Raw genomic sequence first — 18607 nt, 5'->3', positions numbered from 1 at the left:
AGGGAAAATTCTACCGCACGGCAATCAGACCCGCACTGTTATATGGTTCAGAGTGTTGGGCAGTGAAGTACTGTCACATCCATAAAAATGTTGGTGGCATGTCACATCCATAAGATGTCGGTGGCGGAGATGCGTATGTTAGAGATGGATGTGTGGTCATACGAGAAAGGATCGGGTGAATAATGAAATAATTAGGACAAAAGTAGGGATTACGGACTGAAGAGTGGCAAAGGGATGTAATGGTGAGGGGTAGGGGAAGATCTAAGCAAACTTGAAGGAGGGTGATCGAAAGTGATATGAGTTTATTAGGGATTGAGGAAAATATGATAGTGGATAGGACAGAGTGGAGGGGGAGAATTTGTGTCGCTGATCCGATTTGATTTCACGATTTTATATGATGGTTCATGTTAGCAAACTCCGAATCATTTCGGAACTAAGGTTTTGATGTTGTTGTTGTAGTATTCTAATATGATTTTTGTATACACATAATTGATATGTAAAAAGTATAATGTAATAGTTAAATAATAAATCAAATAATCAATTTAAATAAATAAAAAAATCTTATTTAGAAACATTAGAAGTAAAATTAATCTAACTTAAAAACATTAAGAGTTAAGTTTTACCATTTAATATATTAAAAGCAAATCTACACTTCTAGGAAATTTTGAACATCATCCAAGAATTTATAAAAAACGATTTCAGAGTGTCAAGGCACACCCCCAATACAGTAAAAGTGTTCTGATGACACTATTTATCAAATTGGTTTATCATTCGTCAAATAAACTTACCATACATCTGAAATATCCTTTGATGCGAAAAGGAGGTCAATGTCTCAAAATTCATATTCGATAATTAAATCTCAGGAAAGCAATCAGATATCAAACAAGCTTGACACAAGTAACAACCCTATACTTAATCCCACATTTAAGAAAATAATAAATGGAACAAAAAAATTAATGTCCTCCTTTGGACCTTATATGTTGGATGATACAAATAGTAATTTTTCCCACATGAAATGAAAACTACTTGCCCAAGCTAGCTGGCTCCGAATCCATAAAAGGCATACATATTCTTTCTATAACAAGTATTTATCTGTGCTTGCAGCTATCACCCTCTGATCTCATTCCCCAAAAAGAAACACAGGCCGAACTAGAACCGTTTAACAAAGAATGCAACTGTTACCGGACTGATACAGACGACTTAGCCGCTTGCTACAATTTCATGGATGGTATCACTAACTGATTCATCTTCGGACCTAACAGCCAATTTCATTGCAACTTCCTTTGGACCGTCTATTCCAAATTGCAATCGCACGAGGACCTTCACATTGCCGAAAAAAACACCAGATAGTAGGCACGAATGCGACCTTGAGTTGTTTGGAACCACCTCTGTGCCCTGGAAAACCCCGGAAGATACACAACAGAATGAGAACATCTTAGCAATAAACAACACCTTATTCTCGTATATCCAAAACTGTAGTACTACAGGCGCAAAAGGTGATGGTAGAAAGGAATCAATTGGAAAGAATTTGACAGCTTGCATAAAAGTTTAGTTCTTGCATCATCCAATGCCAATTGTTCAAAATATTAGAGTGACGATCAGATGTAATAGTCCATTTTCTTGATATGTGAATCGAAGTGTAAAAGCCTACATTACATCCCGAGAGATTAAAATATCACAACAATCTTGTTACGAAATGTCAAAAACTAACCTCACAGGGTTGCATGCCAAGAAGGCTGATGACAGCACTAACAGCTTCGCCCAAGCTCTCTCTTGGGCCAAGGCCATACTCATCTACTCGCTCGAAATCAGGGCCCATTTTTTCCCATTCATTCCTGAAATTGGGCACCCCAACCTTCTTCATGAAGTCAGCTGAAGTAACCTCCAGGTCCTCAAGTTGGTATTCATCTTCCACACCATCTTCATCTGCTTCACCGGTGGTTGGATCAACCTGGAGCAGGCACACGATCATGAAGATAAAATCTATGAGTTGTGAATTATTTGTTCCAGTATATTTTGTTCAAAAGTTTTCACGAGGCAATCTAATTCAGACTACTATTAAGAGTACAGGTAAAGCTTGCTTCATAAAGTGAATCTACAAGTGTGCCAAAACCAGCTTTTAATAAATCAGACCACATCAAATGTCCTAATTAATTAATGTCCAAAATATAATGTTTGGAAGAGTAAATGCAAAGATTTCACAGCAACAAGAAAGGCAGAGGTCGTACCTCTTTAACAATAAATCTCAACATGTTAGAAAACTTTCCAACTGCTGGGACTCCTGGTGGCTTCTTAAATGCCATGAAAGTTTGTCCAGGTGAATCATACGGAAGAGATCTCAAGGGCTTGGATACCGGTTCCTTAAAATCCTCAGCTTCAGAAGCATCCACAACAACAATAACCTGTCAGCAGTTGGAAATATTATAAGCATGTCCAATGCATATCGCCTTGCAAAAGATGAACTTTTTTATTTCTAAAAATCAGCATTACATTTTCCAGTAATTGCTCTGGTATTGTATTAGTGCAGTTGTACTGGAACACAACATGCTCATCAAAAATGTGTTTAACAACATTAACAGCATATTCTGTCTCTGCTTCTGTAAGCTCCACGGGTGCTGAAGACTGTTGTAGTAAGAAAATACAAAACAGAAGGTAAATCAGCCCTCAGAGTTCATTAATATGAAATGTAACATAAGAATCAAAATACTACTAAAATAATAATAAAAAAAATAAAATTTTGATTAAAAACCTTGAAAAGCTTCCCAAAGCTTGAGAACTCCGGGATGGAGGAAAGTAGTCTTTCATAAGCATCAACGGTAGATGGAGGACCAGCTGGAAGAGCAGAAATACCAGTTGGCTTCTTCCCTGGGGCTTTCTTCTCAGCAAGTGGCTGAGATTTAACTTCCCTTGGCACAGAATGAATATCAAAAGGCTCTTCTGAAGCCTCCTATAACAACAATTCACGCACCAAATATTACAATGCCAATATATAGATGGAAATAAAAGGGATTTTCCCACTTCCCCAGACTAATAAAAGTATTCATAATATTCTTCGAAACAAATAAAGTTAATATAATTGATGTTTTCCCTAACCAACCATACATTAACTTGAAATTGATGTCAAGCTATATCAAGATTCAGTTATGAGCTGGTTCTGAGTTAAAAGTATGCCATGGTGAGCCAATATTTCCATTTTGTGAGATGAAGGTCTCGCAGGCCTTTCCTGCTCTAGAAAGTGGAAGAGATAACATAACCTTATTGGAGCTTATTCTAGGATATTATCCCCTACATTTCTCAAACCTTGAGTATCGGCCACTAATTAAATATTGTAGTTAACGGGGATCAACATTGAGTTCAGATGCAAAACAGTAACTGATGCTGTAAATGTAGTCACATTACTCATACAGCCAGTTTGGCCAAAACAATCATAAGTTTGTGACATCAGGCAGACTTACATAATTTTTCAAACTGGTCTCCAGATTAACTAGTGGAATATCCAGTGGACCAAAGAGAAAATCTTGCACATCCTTGTCAGTTTCAACAACTTCGCCATCACCTCCAAGTGTATTAAGATAAAGAGTTGCCCTATCACGAACCTGTAAAACACGTCAACACAGATAAGTCTTAACAGAAATACAATACAATAATAGATATATATCTAGAGAGAGAGAGAGAGAGAGAGAGAGAGAGAGAGGGGGGGGGGGGGCACACAAACTTTCATCACCATAAAGAAACTCACCTCATCATCACTGTCAAAGACACAGCGTCTCAACAGAACAAAAATGCGTGGCTAGAAGAGAACAGAGAAAAAAACAACCAATAGTCAGTGCCCAATATATCACCAAGAGTAATTGAAGCGAACATCATCCACAGATATGTGCCACACCTTCAATGCATCTACCAAAGCACCAAATTTTGCCATTGTGCTCACAGCTGCAGCCCGAACAGTTGCATTCTCAAGATGAACGCGGTTGTAGATGTAACGTATATATTTGCTGGGGTCTGAGGTTTTTGGCCCTTCAATACCCAGGAAATGGAGTATCTAATTCAAGGAGAAAGAGGATAAATTAACAAACAGATATCACCAACTAAAAAAGAAAACAATGAATTGAAAAAAGAATACTAAAATTATTTAAAAATGTCACCTGTGTTGAAAGATATGTGAATTCACAATCTTCAATGAACTCACATAAATGAAGCAGCCCACTTTCCTTTGCATCAGGAATATCTCTGATGAGGATCACTATGGAATCTACAATTGCTTTTTTATACTCAAATCCACCTTCTTCTCGGAGGATGTTGCTCAAGAAATTCATCCTTGAAACACAGGGAAGGAACATTAGTGTGTTTACCAATAAGATCTAGAATAATAAAGGCAGGAAAAAATACTCACAGTGATCTGTACTTCAAGGGAAACTTCAAACACAGAGACCTTATGGCTTCCACCACAACAATTTTGAACTCATCAGCAATATCAGACATGAAATTCGTGATCTGTTTCATGAGGCGATCCACGCTTGATTCATTCCCGGTCTTAAGGAGTGTTGTGATTGCAAGTGTAGCAATACTTCTGTTCTGATCAGAAATTAAACTCTCCATGTCAATGTTGCAGTTAGTAACAGCCATTGGATGAGTCATAGCCACCTGAAAATCAACAAAACTTTCGGTAATTAGTATGTAATCACTCAACTTCTTCACATTTACAAAAGAAACCATCACCTTCCCCATATAGACAATTCCTTGACAAGCAGCATTCATAGAACCCAAGAGAAATTAAGAAATAGAGCCTTTTTTCTATTGAAGAAAATTAACCCTACCTTGTTCAAGGTGCGGACAGCTGCAAATCTCAGCACAGGTTTGGAAGAACTCAAGAAGAGCTGGAGAACAGTAATTGCTGGAGTCAATTCTCGGCTCGTCACACCACTAAGCTCAGTTATAGCTCTGGCGGCCTCAAAAATCACCATCTCAGCTTTATGGCGCAGACAACCCTCAAGAAAATCATAGAAAGGACGGTCAGCTGTTTGTGTGTTGGCAGCAGACTCCCGGATAACCTGTATATAACAACTGCAAAATAAGATTTGCACAAAAAGCAAAAACATACTTCCAAGCATAACACCCACCTGACTAGTATAACGTATCAAAAGGCACTGGGCCAGTGGCGAGCGAACAGTTCCCCTGGTCAAACTGGTAACTAACTTGCTGACAGCTAGTCGATCATTCTGCCGTATCTGCAAGTTCAAAAATCACAAACATCCTTAGTCCATTTATCTATTTAATTCCACATATAAACACTGCAACAGCTTCCCTAGCAACCATTCCACCAAGACAATGAAGCCATCATAAAATGCACTTTCCATGTCTCAACTGTTGCACAAAATAAGTAGGCAAATGATGGAAACATCCAGCAATTGCCTTTTAACCTCATGATGAACAGCAACACAAAATTTACCTGACATTCTTCCAAAATTACAGATGGTGCATGAATAATTGTCTATCAAATATTTCCAAAACAAAAACCAGTTATATGTACCATAGAGTTGCTACCTCATAGAAACATAACTAAAATTACAATTAAAATAGAAAGGAATCAGTTTGTCAGTCGGCAAAAGGAGAGGAAAAGGAAATGACAATCAGCCTAAACAAACAACTTAGTGGAACATACAAAAATAGGTAGTTTGTAAAAAATAACCAGCAGGTGCTTACATTTAACGAAAGAGGTAGAACTAGAAATATAGACATAGCACAATCACAAAAACTCAAATGAGTTTTAAGTATTAAAACCATGCCAAAAAACCATAAGAATGCTTGCACTTAGGGTTTGAAATACAAATACGGAAAATATTAGTAATAATCTTTCATGGCTGGTAATTGGCAACAAAAACATTAATATTGCAACTTAAGCACAAATTAAATATTCATCACACCTGATGGAGCAAACCCAGCGCATGAAATTGTACAAGGGCAGCTCTTGACTGCACAGCCTCCTGGACCTCATTACTCCACCTTTTCACTATCTCTGGATTGGTCTGTGCAGTTAAAACATATAATCAAATGATTCAAGTCTTTTAAAAAGAAACAAAAATCTAAAAGACTTCAGCCTTTACCTGGAGCAAGTGGATCCCACTAACCAAGGCTGCACTAGCAACCACAGGATTCTTGTCAACAATAGCTTGCTTCAAGTATCGCTCAATCTGGGTCAGTAAGGTACCATCTGTTATCCGACAAAGTACACGGATAGCATTTGCACGGTACATATCAGTCTTACTATTCATGTCCTTCATAAGGGAGCTTGTGACAATGATAACCTTTAGAAATGAACATGATGAGTCAGTATCTATACTCTTACACACGAGAAGTTCTAACAACTTAGCAAATAGACAGTGATTATTAAAATACAATTGTATAACCTCATCTGATGATGGAGATAATTCCTTAATCATCAAATAGACCATTCTCCTCAAACCTATATCTTTTGACTGAAAGAGTTTTGTCACAGCAAAGAAAACTTCTGTGGCTTCAACCTGCAAGAACAATGCAGAAATACATAATTCACACAAGGTTACATTATAAATAAAATATGTGACAGCAACTTACAAAAGCGTTAATGCATGGCCCATGAGGCCATTACAATATAAGCTCAATAGAAGAAAAATTGACCTTGGTGAATGAGTCTCCTTGGTTCAGAAGATATAGAAGCTTTGTGATGACCTGCAAGCAATACAGAAAACCAAATCATAAGCAAACAAATTGTATATTTCTCACTTGCCCACTCTATTTTCATGGATAGGCAGACAAACTGCAGACAGAGATGAGGCAATAAAAAAAAAGGAAACCTGAGAGCATTTTCTCGGATCAAGCTGAGGATCATTAAAAACTCGAGCTTCTTGAAGAACAGCACCCTTTTCGATCCCCAAATAAGGAGAATACTCCGCTGTAAAAATAAACATTCAGAATCATGCATGTTATCAGTCATTTCTTGGCATTAAGCTATTATTATTTCAAAAATGAACATTAAAAATCATGCATGTTATTAGTCTTTCCTTCAAACTAAGATATGATTATTAACACAATTGCAAAATTGCAGTGCATCATTACAAAATCTATGAGAACAACATCCATAAACTATCCAAATCCAAATCAGCCAATATAGAATGAGTACATAGAGAAAACTGCCAATCAGCAAATATACCAGTCAAACAAGTCACTTGACAATGAAAAATTACGTTGTTTAACAAATAATTTGCCTAATAAGGAATGTCACAGGTTAAACAACAACATATATTTTAAAAACTAAAAATCAAAAATCTCAAAAGAATCCACATTATATAAACTAATGCGAGGAGATTTGAACACAAAAACGAAAATCCAAAATGACATTGTGCTTTAGAAAGCTTATGCCACTTCCAACGATCGCATATGATGACAACAGTGATCAGATCAACTAAAACTACAGCTAATTAACTAAAACAATGGCACAAGCTCTAAACAATCTGACCCGTTTTGATGGATCAAATAACCAAGAGTGATTAGAAACAACGAAATGACACAGATCTAGAAGCTAACAACTGATCTAACACCGGCAACCTATGATTCCGCAAATCGAGCCCCAAATTCAACAGAGAGAAACAAATCGAAGTAAAAAAAAGAATTGGATAAGAAATCGGATCCTCGGTAGGCGACGAAGATAAAAACTGGTGAAATACCTTCATCGTCACGGTCGTCGTCTTTCTTTATGAGAGGCTGAGCCATTGCTAACCACTGTCAATCTAAATATCTGCAATCGTGTTTACAGATGCACAAATCTGTATCTCTATCACGCTGTGAAGTATCTCTATCCTACTCTCTCCTTCCCTCTTATTTTAATGAACGCAGAGGTGAATTTTGGAGGACGAGAGATCTGAATTTCGAAATTCTTTTATTTTTTGTGCGATGTGTTAGTGTTACCAGGTGAGACCTTGACGCTCAAAAATAATAGTATGTATGGGGGTGGTTCTATGTTATGATGCATTTCATCTAATCAAATATCGCCACGTCACTGTAGTTTTTTTTAACTTTGGGAGAAAGCTTTAATGGCAAAAGCTACAATTAAATTTCTTTAAAGCTTAATATCGTGCCCTGTATTTGTTTAAAAAATCAATTCCTCCCTTATATTTTTAAAATATTCAATTTACCTCTAAATGCCTACTTTAAAGTCTGTTTAGGTTGATTTCTGTAAGTTCACTTTCTGTCCCGATTCCGTCTCGTAGGTGCGCAGAGCTGCTTGTATTATTTCTGCTTCTGATCGGTTGGCTCGGAAGAATAGTATACAATCATCGGCGAAGAAAAGATGTGTGACACTCGGAGCCGATCTCGCTACTCGGCAGCCATGGATTCTCCCTGCCCTTTCTTGTTCAGCTAGTAAGATTGATAATCAGAAATAAAAAAGGGGAGAGAGGGTCACCCTGTCGTAAGCCTCTGGATGGTATAATCGGACCAATTTCTCTATCTCCATGAATAATTGAATATTTTACTGAAACGACAAAGACCAAGTACTAGAAGTGTTGGGTGTAAAAGAGGTTGAAAATCATGGTTTATACCTAGGGGCTCCAATTGAGGTCGGAAGAAGTAAAAATCAAACCTTTGGGTTCATAAAAGATAGAATTAGAAATCGTATTACAAATTGGAGAGAGAAATTCCTATCTAGAGAGGGAAAGGAAATCTTAATCAAATCTGTAATTCAGGCCATCCCCTCATTTATCATGAGCATCTTTTATATGCCTGAACAGTTATGTACTGAGATTGAAAGCTTGGTGAGTCGGTTTTGGTGGAGGAATTCCAACAGCACGAGCAGGGGGATATTCTGGATTGGCTGGAAACAATTACGTGTATCTAAATCGAGTGGCGGTCTTGGCTTTCGGAACCTCAAAGGTTTTAACCTGGCTCTCTAAGCAAAACAAGGGTGGCGTATCCTTCAAAATCCGTTATCATTGGCTGCCCGCATCCTAAAGGCAAGATACTTTCCAGAATCACATTTTCTTCAAGCAGAGACAGGAAGTAACCCATCCTACATATGGCGCAGTATCCTACGAGGTAAGGAAATCTTACTAAAAGGATTAAGGAAGAAAATTGGGAACGGAGTGAATACAGACATCTGGACTAAACCATGGCTTTCGGACCCGGTTTCTCCATATCCTGAAAGTGTACCAGACCTTAATCTTGGAGACGGCTCTGTTCATTCACTTCTCCTCAGTGACGACAGATGGAACTCGACTATACTGGAATCATATTTTACACAAAGGGATCAGCTTTTGATACGCTCGATACCCCGACGTCGGATGTCCGAAGAGGACGGTTGGGTCTGGAGAGCGGAACGAGATGGTTGTTATACTGTCCGCAGCGGATACAAATTATTCATGGAAGAATATGAGAACACAGCAGCACAGACACTGGTTCAATGGAATTCTATCTGGAATCTACAAGCAGCACCAAAAATTAAAAACTTCCTTTGGCGTCTGATGTCCAGGTGTCTTCCAACGATGTCGAATTTGGAGTGGAGGCACAGCACACTAGCAAACTTCTGCCCGCTTTGTAAAAATCCGGGGGAAGACGAATCTCATGTTTTTCTTTTTTGTAGAATAGCGAGACAGACCTTGGAATTATTCTTTGGGGATAACAGGATGGCACGGGTCGCTTCATGCCTCGACTAGGTGACGGCGAGACTTGTAGACAGAAGAAGCGAGGAGTTCTCTCTGATTATATGCATCATGTGGATCCTATGGCGTAACCAGAATCAGGAGGTGTGGCAGGGTAACTCAGAGAGAGTGGAACGAATAATCGAGCTAGCACAACAATTGGAAATCGGCTTGGAACACACGCCAGCGCCGGGGGATCGTTGCTGCTGAACCAGGGAACAGATGGATTCGTCCGCAAAATGAAATCCTTGCGTGTAATGTCGACGTTGGAATCTTCAGTGAGCAAGGATACAGCTCATACGGCTTCCTCCTGCGGAACTCTCAAGGGTCGTGTATATATGCGACTCATGCACCACTTGAAGGCCTGTATGAACCCGTGGTGGCAAAAGCAATGGCGATCAAAGAGGCAATGTCATGGATCAAAAAACATAATCTATCCAACGTGGACATTCGATCAGATTGCCTTTCCGTAGTTCAAGCAATCAACAAGTCTTCTTTTCAATTTTCCTATTTATGCGACATTATTTCTGACTGTATTTTATTATTACGAGCATTGTTTAATGTCTCAATATCATTTGTTAAGCGATCAGCGAATACTGTAGTTCATAATCTAGCAAGGGCTGTATAATCAGATTCTGTTCATCCAAAGTGGGATGGCCCACCCCCATTTTTTACCGATATTCTTTTTACCGATAGTTCTTAATAAAGTTTTCTCATTTAAAAAAAAAAGTTCGTTTAGGTTTAGATTTAGGTATTAGAGGTGATTTCATAAAAAAAAGTATTAGAGAGGACAATCATCAACACGCTAGTTGTTAGGTCCCGACAGGTCAAGTCAACTTGGTTCAATCGGAATCGGTCATGTTTTCAGACTGAAAGTTCACCTTTGTAAATCGGCTAGAATTAGACCTGGCAATTTTCATGTTCGTCTCGTGTCAGGTTTTGGGTTCGTGTCAAAACCTGAAACACAAACACGACACGAAAACTTTTTGTGTCACAAAATCAAAACACGAACACGACCTGCTCTTGACAAGGTAAACACGACACGGCACGAATTTTTTACACAACCAATTAAATTAACAAGATCTGACCTGCTAACACGACCTAACATGCTCAACTCGACCTGTCTAACACGACCCAACCTGTCGTTCCAAATATTTTGAATTTTATTTCAAATTCATAATTTGAAAAATTAAAACCTAATAAGTTAAGATAATTATTACAAACAATCTGAAATATGTTTCAAATTTTTAGAAAAAAGATTTTTCTATTAAATACCCTTACATTTCCAAACCCTAAAATCATAAGGGTATATTTGTAATTAATATTCGGGTCAGTTTCGTGTTTTCGGGTTGACACGAACACGACACGAAAATTAACTTGTCATTTCGTGTCGTGTGAACTTTCGTGTCGTGTCATAAAACTATAAACACTAACACTAAAAAAGCGTGTCGTGTTCATGTTGTGTCATCGGGTCATGTATCGCTTTGCCGGGTCTAGCTAGAACCACTCGAAACCGATAAGATTAATCGTGAATTGATTGACCTAGTCCCGAATAAACAGTTTGGTCCGATTAAACTTCTCCATGTTTACTTTAAAGAAAAAATAAGTTTTGCAACTAGCCAGAATTGAATCATAGACTTCAAACTAAAAACATGGGATAAATTACACCTATGGCCACTAAACTATACCCACTTTCACATTGTGGCCACCGAACTTCAATTCTTCCCGGTATGGCTATTGAATTTTACACTTTGTTACACTAGTGGTCACTATGGCCGTTGACCGTCATGTGTGACCTTTGAGTCTCATTTTTTACCTGTTTTCTCCCTCTCATTTCCTCTACTAAAATCTAAAATACTCATTTTACCATTCTTTCTCCATTTTCTCTTTCTTTCACTCTCCTTTCTCTCTCTAACACCGTTAAAATACCATGGAATTGGGTGTGAGGTTGAAGATTGCTATAGGTTTGTGTATTTTTATGAAAATAACTATAAGAAAACTTTTAAAAGGGATATTGAGCAGTAAACATTGGCCATGATTCAAACTTGATTTCATCCATTGAACCCGAGTAAGGGGAGAAGAAATGTGACAATGCGACATGTTTTAGCTTATGAAAACTGTCGTGTTATATGAAAACTCGACAAATTTTAATCCTTAATTTTTGTCTTGTCAATTGTTAACACGACAACGCTATATATGCAGCATGATCAAAAGGCAACCGAAAAGAAGGAAGATAGATATAAACTACATGTACCCGGATGCCATAAATACGAGTGTCCAAGTATCTAACAGGTATGATCTGGCATCGAGTAAGGTTATCAGTAAAACATTGACCCCTAAACAATGTGAATTGTTTAGGGAATCATGTTTTGGACCTTACTTGGATAAATCAGTGGGCCTTTTGTCTGGTTTGTTTGTAAACACCATGTTAACCAGACATATAAGACCGATTGAACAACGTGATAAAGAGCTATGTTTCAATGTTAGGGGTGTGGAGCTTAAATATACTGCAAACAATGTGAATTGTTTAGGGAATCATGTTTTGGACCTTACTTGGATAAATCAGTGGGCCCTTTGTCCGGTTTGTTTGTAAACACCATGTTAACCAGACATATAAGACCGATTGAACAACGTGATAAAGAGCTATGTTTCAATGTTAAGGGTGTGGAGCTTAAATATATTGCAAAGGAATTTGGGTTGATCACGGGGTTACCCTTTGGAAGCACAAAGGCAATTATGAAAGAGATAAAAAAGATGAAGAACAATGGAGGGTTTAGAAAGAGGTATTTTGGTGGTATCAAGGGCCAATTAAAACACAAAGACATTGCAGCGAAATTCACTACTATAAATTGGGTCAATCACGATGATGAGGATGTCGTGTTGATGGCCATATTATATTTCATACATGGAAATGTCATGGAATATGCGCCGAGAAAAAATATCTGTAATTACATCTTGGAGCTCAATGATTTTCCTGAGTTATCCTATAAGTTTCTATAGGGTGTGGTTGCTTTTGATGAGAGCCTAAGGACATTGAAGGGTGCAATAGGAGGGAGAGATGGTTTGTTCAGGGAGGTGGATAAGGGGAACATGACGAAACGCATCCCATATCAACTGTATGGGTTTAGTCATGCATTCCATGTGTGATTTATTTTTTAATCTATCTATCTTGTGCAATATCATACTTGTTGCTTTCTTGTGCAATATCAACTGTGTGTTAGTTGTGTAATGAAGTTTGTCACGTTATGATATAACACGACAACACGACAGTCTAATAACTACTGAAGTTTGTCGCGTTATACGGTAACGCAACAACACGATATAACCTTAAATTTTCTAAGTATCTGACCGTATCATGCTTGCTTGACAGGTTTGGATGTTGGAGATATGGAATGCAACTAATGTATTTTATACAAGAATCAATAGGGATATCATTCCCCTAATGCTTCGCTGGAAATTCTTAAAGACTGCAACATTGTCTGAAATCCAGTCCATGTTTGAGGTAATTGGTCACGTTATATGATTTGCATTAACTGGGAAGCCCGGTTTCACTTATTACAGTTGGAAATTCTTTGTAGTTAGCTGATCCTCTAGAAATGTCAACTATTGAACCCGAGGAAGGGGAGAAGAAATGTGCTTGGTATCAACTTCTAATGGATTATCTGGCAGAAGATGACGATGATGAAAAGGAAGAAGAAAATGAAGGTGATGAAGATGAGGGTGATAAAGAGGAAGAAGTGGAAGGAGAGGACGAAGAAGAGGAAGATGAAGTAAATGATTATGTAATAAAACCAAGAGTGGTTGAGATTAGGGGGATTGTGGAGGAAATAATGGAGCGGGTGAATAATATATTCACCTCTCACCAAGAGTGGTGTAATGGACAATTTAAATCATTATTGCCTAATTAAATGGTTATGGGAGGCGGTTATCATCTGTAGAGGTTGATATGAACAGTTTAAAGGGTCAAATCATTGGAGCTGATAACCGTGGAAATGATGTAGTAGAGGAGAAAAATGATGAGGATGTAGAGGGTCAGCAAGAGAATGAGGATGATGTGAAGGATGTAGAAGATGGGAAGAAAGAGAATGAGGATCATGATGAGAAGGATGGGAAGGAAGATGAGAAGAATGATGGTGGGAATGTTGAGAAGAATAGGGAAGATGATAAGGAGAAGGGAGATGGTGGGAATGAGAATGGAGATAACGAGGATAAGGGAAAGGATGTGAAGGAGAATGTGGATGGTAATGAAGATGAGAAGAATGAAGGTGGGAATGTTGAGCAGCATGAGGAAGATGATAAGGAGACGGGAGACGATGGGAATGCGAAGGGAGATAATGAGGGTAAGGAGGATGTGGATGGGAAGAAATAGGATATGGATGGTAAGGAAGATGAGGAAAACATATGAGATAAAGATGAAAGATGTATTGATGTAAGTATCGAATAGATGAAGTAAGAAGTAGAAGATGATAAGAAAGATATAATTATTATTTTGGTATGTAGTTGGTTTTAGTTTATCATCCGTTATTTGGTTGGTATTGCTTGTTATTTACTTGTTATTTACAGGATGAAAGCCAAGAGGACCCATCAAAATTGTTGTGGTAAGATGCATGCAAGAACTAGAGCAGAAGAGATCATCTAATGAAGTAAATGAAAAGAATTAGGTATTATAACGCGACAATTATTTAGTGGAATAAGGTTTGTCGTGTTATGATATAACGCGACAACGCGACAAACTTTTGGCTACTGATGTTTGTCGCGTTATAATATAACGCGACTATATTTGCCTATTTGATATTGTCTCTTACAATGTAACGCGACAATCTTTTAATATACTTAACATATATTGTATTTTTGACATGCTGATATTCGAAGAGGTGGAGGCAGAGGTCGAGGTAGGGGCATACAGAACACACTTTGGTGTAGTTCGAGGTAGAGGTAGATCTGTAACGTCTACACAACCCAGCAAGTAACTTCGTTCACCCTAGACAGATCCTAATACCAAAAAAGGTATAAAGAAGAATCGAATACCGGTATAAAAGGTTGAGGGTTGTAGATGATAGGAGGGGTCTCCTTGATGTAGAATCGGTTACTACGTACTTAAATTGGGTGGATACTGCATATGTGAATGAACAAAGGAGTTTGTTGGGAGTGGAATATCATCAACCCACTGTAGGCTAGTTTAAACAGATGCAAACAATTGGAGAAAAAGTGGATAATAATGTAAGTTATCCAAATAATTTTCTAATGTATGTAGTTAATTTTGTTTATTTGGCTTAATATATGTATTTATTTGTTTGAATACTAAAACAACATATTAGTGGTTGGTTTGAGTTGTTGAGAGAACGTTCTCACAATCAATTTGAGGTTCAGACTACGGTCGACTCGGAGTTCATTGGTGTAATGTCCCAAGATATGTTTGTAAAGGGCTTCATGGAAGAAAACTGGGACACCACTTTCTTTCTTAAGCGTATCAATGGGCAAAAAAAAACATATATACGACCATGGAAAGATGTTGATATGATGCTTATGCTGATCAATTATAAATGTGAGCATTAGTTTCTCGGTGTATTTATGTTGAACCAAATGCATTTATACATAGACAACAACCTAGTGTCAAATTGTAGCGAGGAATCGCTAGAAAAATTTCTATCCTTACGGTTGGCTGTCACTCGGAGGGTTATGAAGATGGATGGGCATTGGCCTAAGGAACAAGTTAACCGTGACATCACATGGAGCAGAGTTTCCGATTGTCCACAACAGGAGTTTAGTTCCAATTAGGGCTGCACATAACTAACCAGAAAACCGAAAAATCGATTTCCGAAACTGAACCGAAAAATAGGTTAACCGTAACTGGTGGACTAGTTTACGGTTTTTCATTTCAAAAACCGATGGTTAACCAAAACCGAAAAATAAACCAATTATTTATCGATACATATAAAACTAATATAAATATATGTAGAAATTTAATTATAAATATATAAATATACATATTTATATTGAATTTTTAAGTTAAGAATATTAAAATAACTTAAAATTTATTTGTTTTGTCAATTTTGTTAATTAAATTTAAAATTCAATAGTTTTATTTAATATTTAAATAATTATATATTTATTTTAAAGTGAATAATTATAGATTTAAAGTGATATTTGCTACGAAAAGTCAGTAATGGTTAACCGACCGAAGTAATAAGCTAACTGAAATATGGTTAACCGAATTAAATGGATTGGTTAATGGTTTTTGTTAATGGACTGGTTAACCGACCATGTGCACCCCTAGTTCCAATGATTGTGGCCTACTCACATGTGTCTTTGCCCAAGTCTTAACTAAGAGGAATACAACAGTACATGATCAATTTGTATGTAATTTTGATGGTTCTTATGGCTATCATTTTCGATTGCGTGTTGCATGCGAATTATATCACCAAAAGTTGTTAGAAGGTAATTGATGCGCCTAACGGCATCAGACCGCTAAGCTCACTAAGGGATAAGTGTACCCCGTCATTATCAAGTAATAATCTGGACAAGTCCAAGTATCGAGCTACTCTGTGTATGGTGTTATCTAGGCTTTGGGGGGTTTGAATTTGGTTTTGTTCTAAGTTAACCTACTCCTAGTTAAGTTACTCTACTCCTAGCTAAGTTATTCTAGTCCTAGTTAAGTTATTCTACTCCTAAGTGATCTTTCACTAATGAAATTACCCGAAGGAACATGGGATGATACGATAACAATGAAGATAGATTGTTAAGTCAATTGATTAAAAACCTAATCTAAGTCACTTGTAGGCGATTAACCCTACTTATCCTTCTGATGTCCCTAGTTCGTGATTCCCTTGTAAGACCGAAACTAGCTCTAAGGGTCAGCAATTTGGGCCTCATCAACTAAGAGGTCGTCAATCTCCTAGGCTCTGACTAGGTCAGATTCGGCTCGCAATATGTGCCAACTTAATTTTTGGACTTATGAATGAGTTAAACCAATTGAATAAAGCGTAACACAATTATTAAATCAATAAATCAATTGAATAAAACAAGAGCTATAATATCATTATTGGTGAAGAAATAATGCCACGGGGATACAATTAGCCTAGGATTCATAGATTGTATCAAGAGCTAAACAAATTATGAAAAGGGTGAGAAAATCCCTTTTAGGGAACCTGTCTACCACTGCATGCGTCTTCCTAGGACTTAAGGATGGACCTTGAACAATCCTCGGGGAGCGGAGCTTCGAAGGTTCTTCAATGGAGGTTGAAGGAGATGGAGGAGGTGGAGAGGATTCTTCAAGGGAGGAAGCTAGGGTTTTTTACAATAATGAAAGATATTCTACTTTACAAACTAAAAGTTCTATTTATAGTTGTAGTTCGAGCCCTCGTTCTGACCTAATTCGTTTTCTTTTGCAGGTGGGAAGACGTGGGACCGATCGTGGCATCGTGGGGCTAGGAATCAATCAAAAGACTGATTCCCGCAGGTCAGCTCACCGAGATGGCCTTCAAAGGCCAGCTTGCCGAGCTGGCTACTACCAGCTCGCTGCACTGGCAGTGCCAGCTCACTGAACTGGCTTAAAAAGGCCAGTTTTCGACGAGCGATATGCCCAGACGCCCTGCATGACTGTCGGGTGTTCCCGCGATGCGATTTTTGCCCGAACTCGTTCTTGTTTTGACCTGCACATGCACGCAAAATCCAAATGACATTAGTTCTGAGGCTAAATTGACCCACCAATCGCTTGTTTTGAGTAAATACTCCTTTTGGTGCGACTTTTGGCGGATCAATTAGCCATAAAAGATAATTGAAAGTTAACGTACATGCTAGTTTGGCCATATTTGCCCAAAAATGATCAGAAAACGAGTCTAAACCACAAAAGTAAATAAAACATATACAAATTCTAACTAACACACACAAATGCATATAAATGCGAGAATTGCTCGGTTATTAGCAAAAAGTAAACTAAAACCGTCCTAAAACCGTACCCAAAGATAGGGGTTTTTGACCCCTATCAAACCTCCTCGCACTTAAAACTTTACTTGTCCCCAAGTAAACTAAAAAACTAAACCCGCAATCACAAGCCAAACTAGAAAACCTTCAAGTTTTACTAGGTGCCTAACACAATTTCGAGCATCTGTAATTACATGCATTCGGAAATACAAAGTAGAGACACGATGTCTAAAAGCCGCATTTCAATTATCACAGGTCATATTCTTAAGAAAAGGGTACATGTTCAATTAAACGAGCTTAAGAGGATAGCTAAGTAAAACACCTCACCATGGGTAGTTCACACAATTCACACAATTTTAGTGGCTAAAGTGTTTACTCCCGGCTTATGTCCTTGCTTAGGATTATGTTGACTTTGCACGTTCATCCGAATTCCTCTACTATGCTACATGACTCTAATGATATAAAAAAACAGCCTCGAATTGGGGTTGTAATGTGGTTAGAAAAGGGTTAAAGGTACAACAAAGTTTAGGAGTTCTAGCGCTAGAAAAACAAAGTTAAAATGGCTTTAGCAAACATGAAGTGATTGAGCTTTTTATTTCTTTATTTTTTTCTAAGACGTTCTGATTTTAAGAATTGGGGAATGAAGTTCTCCCCTTTTTGTTCGTCTCTTTTCTTTTCTTTTCTTTTTCTTTTAATAGTGATGCTCATTCACCTCTTAGCCTTTTGGCTTGCTACTATAATGCCATAAACAAAGAAAAAGCGTTAGAAGAAAACAAAGGCTCAATATGAGTTTTGCAAAAACTCAGATTAGGTAACAAACTAAATGATAGTTTGCAAAAATAAGGGTTAGAACGAAAGAAAAACTACAAGCTACAAAAATACAGGCTCAAAGGGGCTTCCTAGAGTAGATGAAAAAGAGAAAATAAGGTAAAGAAAAGGTTAGTTCTAATGAGGCTGATTCATCGTTTATCATCTCAAATCATTGCATGCAGGTTCAACTCAGTATTAGGTGC

The 18607-nt window shown here is 37.7% G+C and overlaps 1 protein-coding gene across 1 annotated transcript; it reads right to left on the bottom strand.

Annotated features, from left to right (window-relative positions):
- Window positions 1-892: 892 nt before the first annotated feature.
- On the bottom strand, window positions 893-7968 carry LOC136208365 (coatomer subunit gamma-2). The gene is made up of 18 exons (XM_065999217.1): window positions 7704-7968; window positions 6834-6931; window positions 6658-6708; window positions 6408-6521; window positions 6105-6305; window positions 5925-6026; window positions 5121-5228; window positions 4818-5051; window positions 4394-4644; window positions 4146-4317; window positions 3887-4042; window positions 3740-3790; window positions 3456-3596; window positions 2750-2947; window positions 2491-2622; window positions 2229-2402; window positions 1712-1951; window positions 893-1395 (listed from the first exon to the last, which is right to left on the bottom strand). Exons 1-18 carry the CDS (start codon window positions 7747-7749, stop codon window positions 1201-1203), a joined length of 2664 nt encoding a protein of 887 aa, XP_065855289.1. The 5' UTR covers window positions 7750-7968; the 3' UTR covers window positions 893-1200.
- Window positions 7969-18607: the final 10639 nt, after the last annotated feature.

This window comes from Euphorbia lathyris, chromosome 10 (assembly GCF_963576675.1).
Source record: "Euphorbia lathyris chromosome 10, ddEupLath1.1, whole genome shotgun sequence".
Classification (NCBI taxonomy): Eukaryota; Viridiplantae; Streptophyta; class Magnoliopsida; order Malpighiales; family Euphorbiaceae; genus Euphorbia; species Euphorbia lathyris.
The sequence above is the reverse complement of the archived record's forward strand: the minus strand, read 5'-3'. Positions and strand labels throughout refer to the sequence as shown.

Coding starts and splice junctions, on each gene's coding strand:
- LOC136208365 (XM_065999217.1), bottom strand. CDS start 7,749: ATGGCTCAGCCTCTCATAAAGAAAGACGACGACCGTGACGATGAAG. Junction 6,027..6,104: donor GTGGGATCCACTTGCTCCAG/GTAAAGGCTGAA, acceptor TTAACTGCACAG/ACCAATCCAGAGATAGTGAA. Junction 2,623..2,749: donor GCTTTGGGAAGCTTTTCAAG/GTTTTTAATCAA, acceptor TTACTACAACAG/TCTTCAGCACCCGTGGAGCT.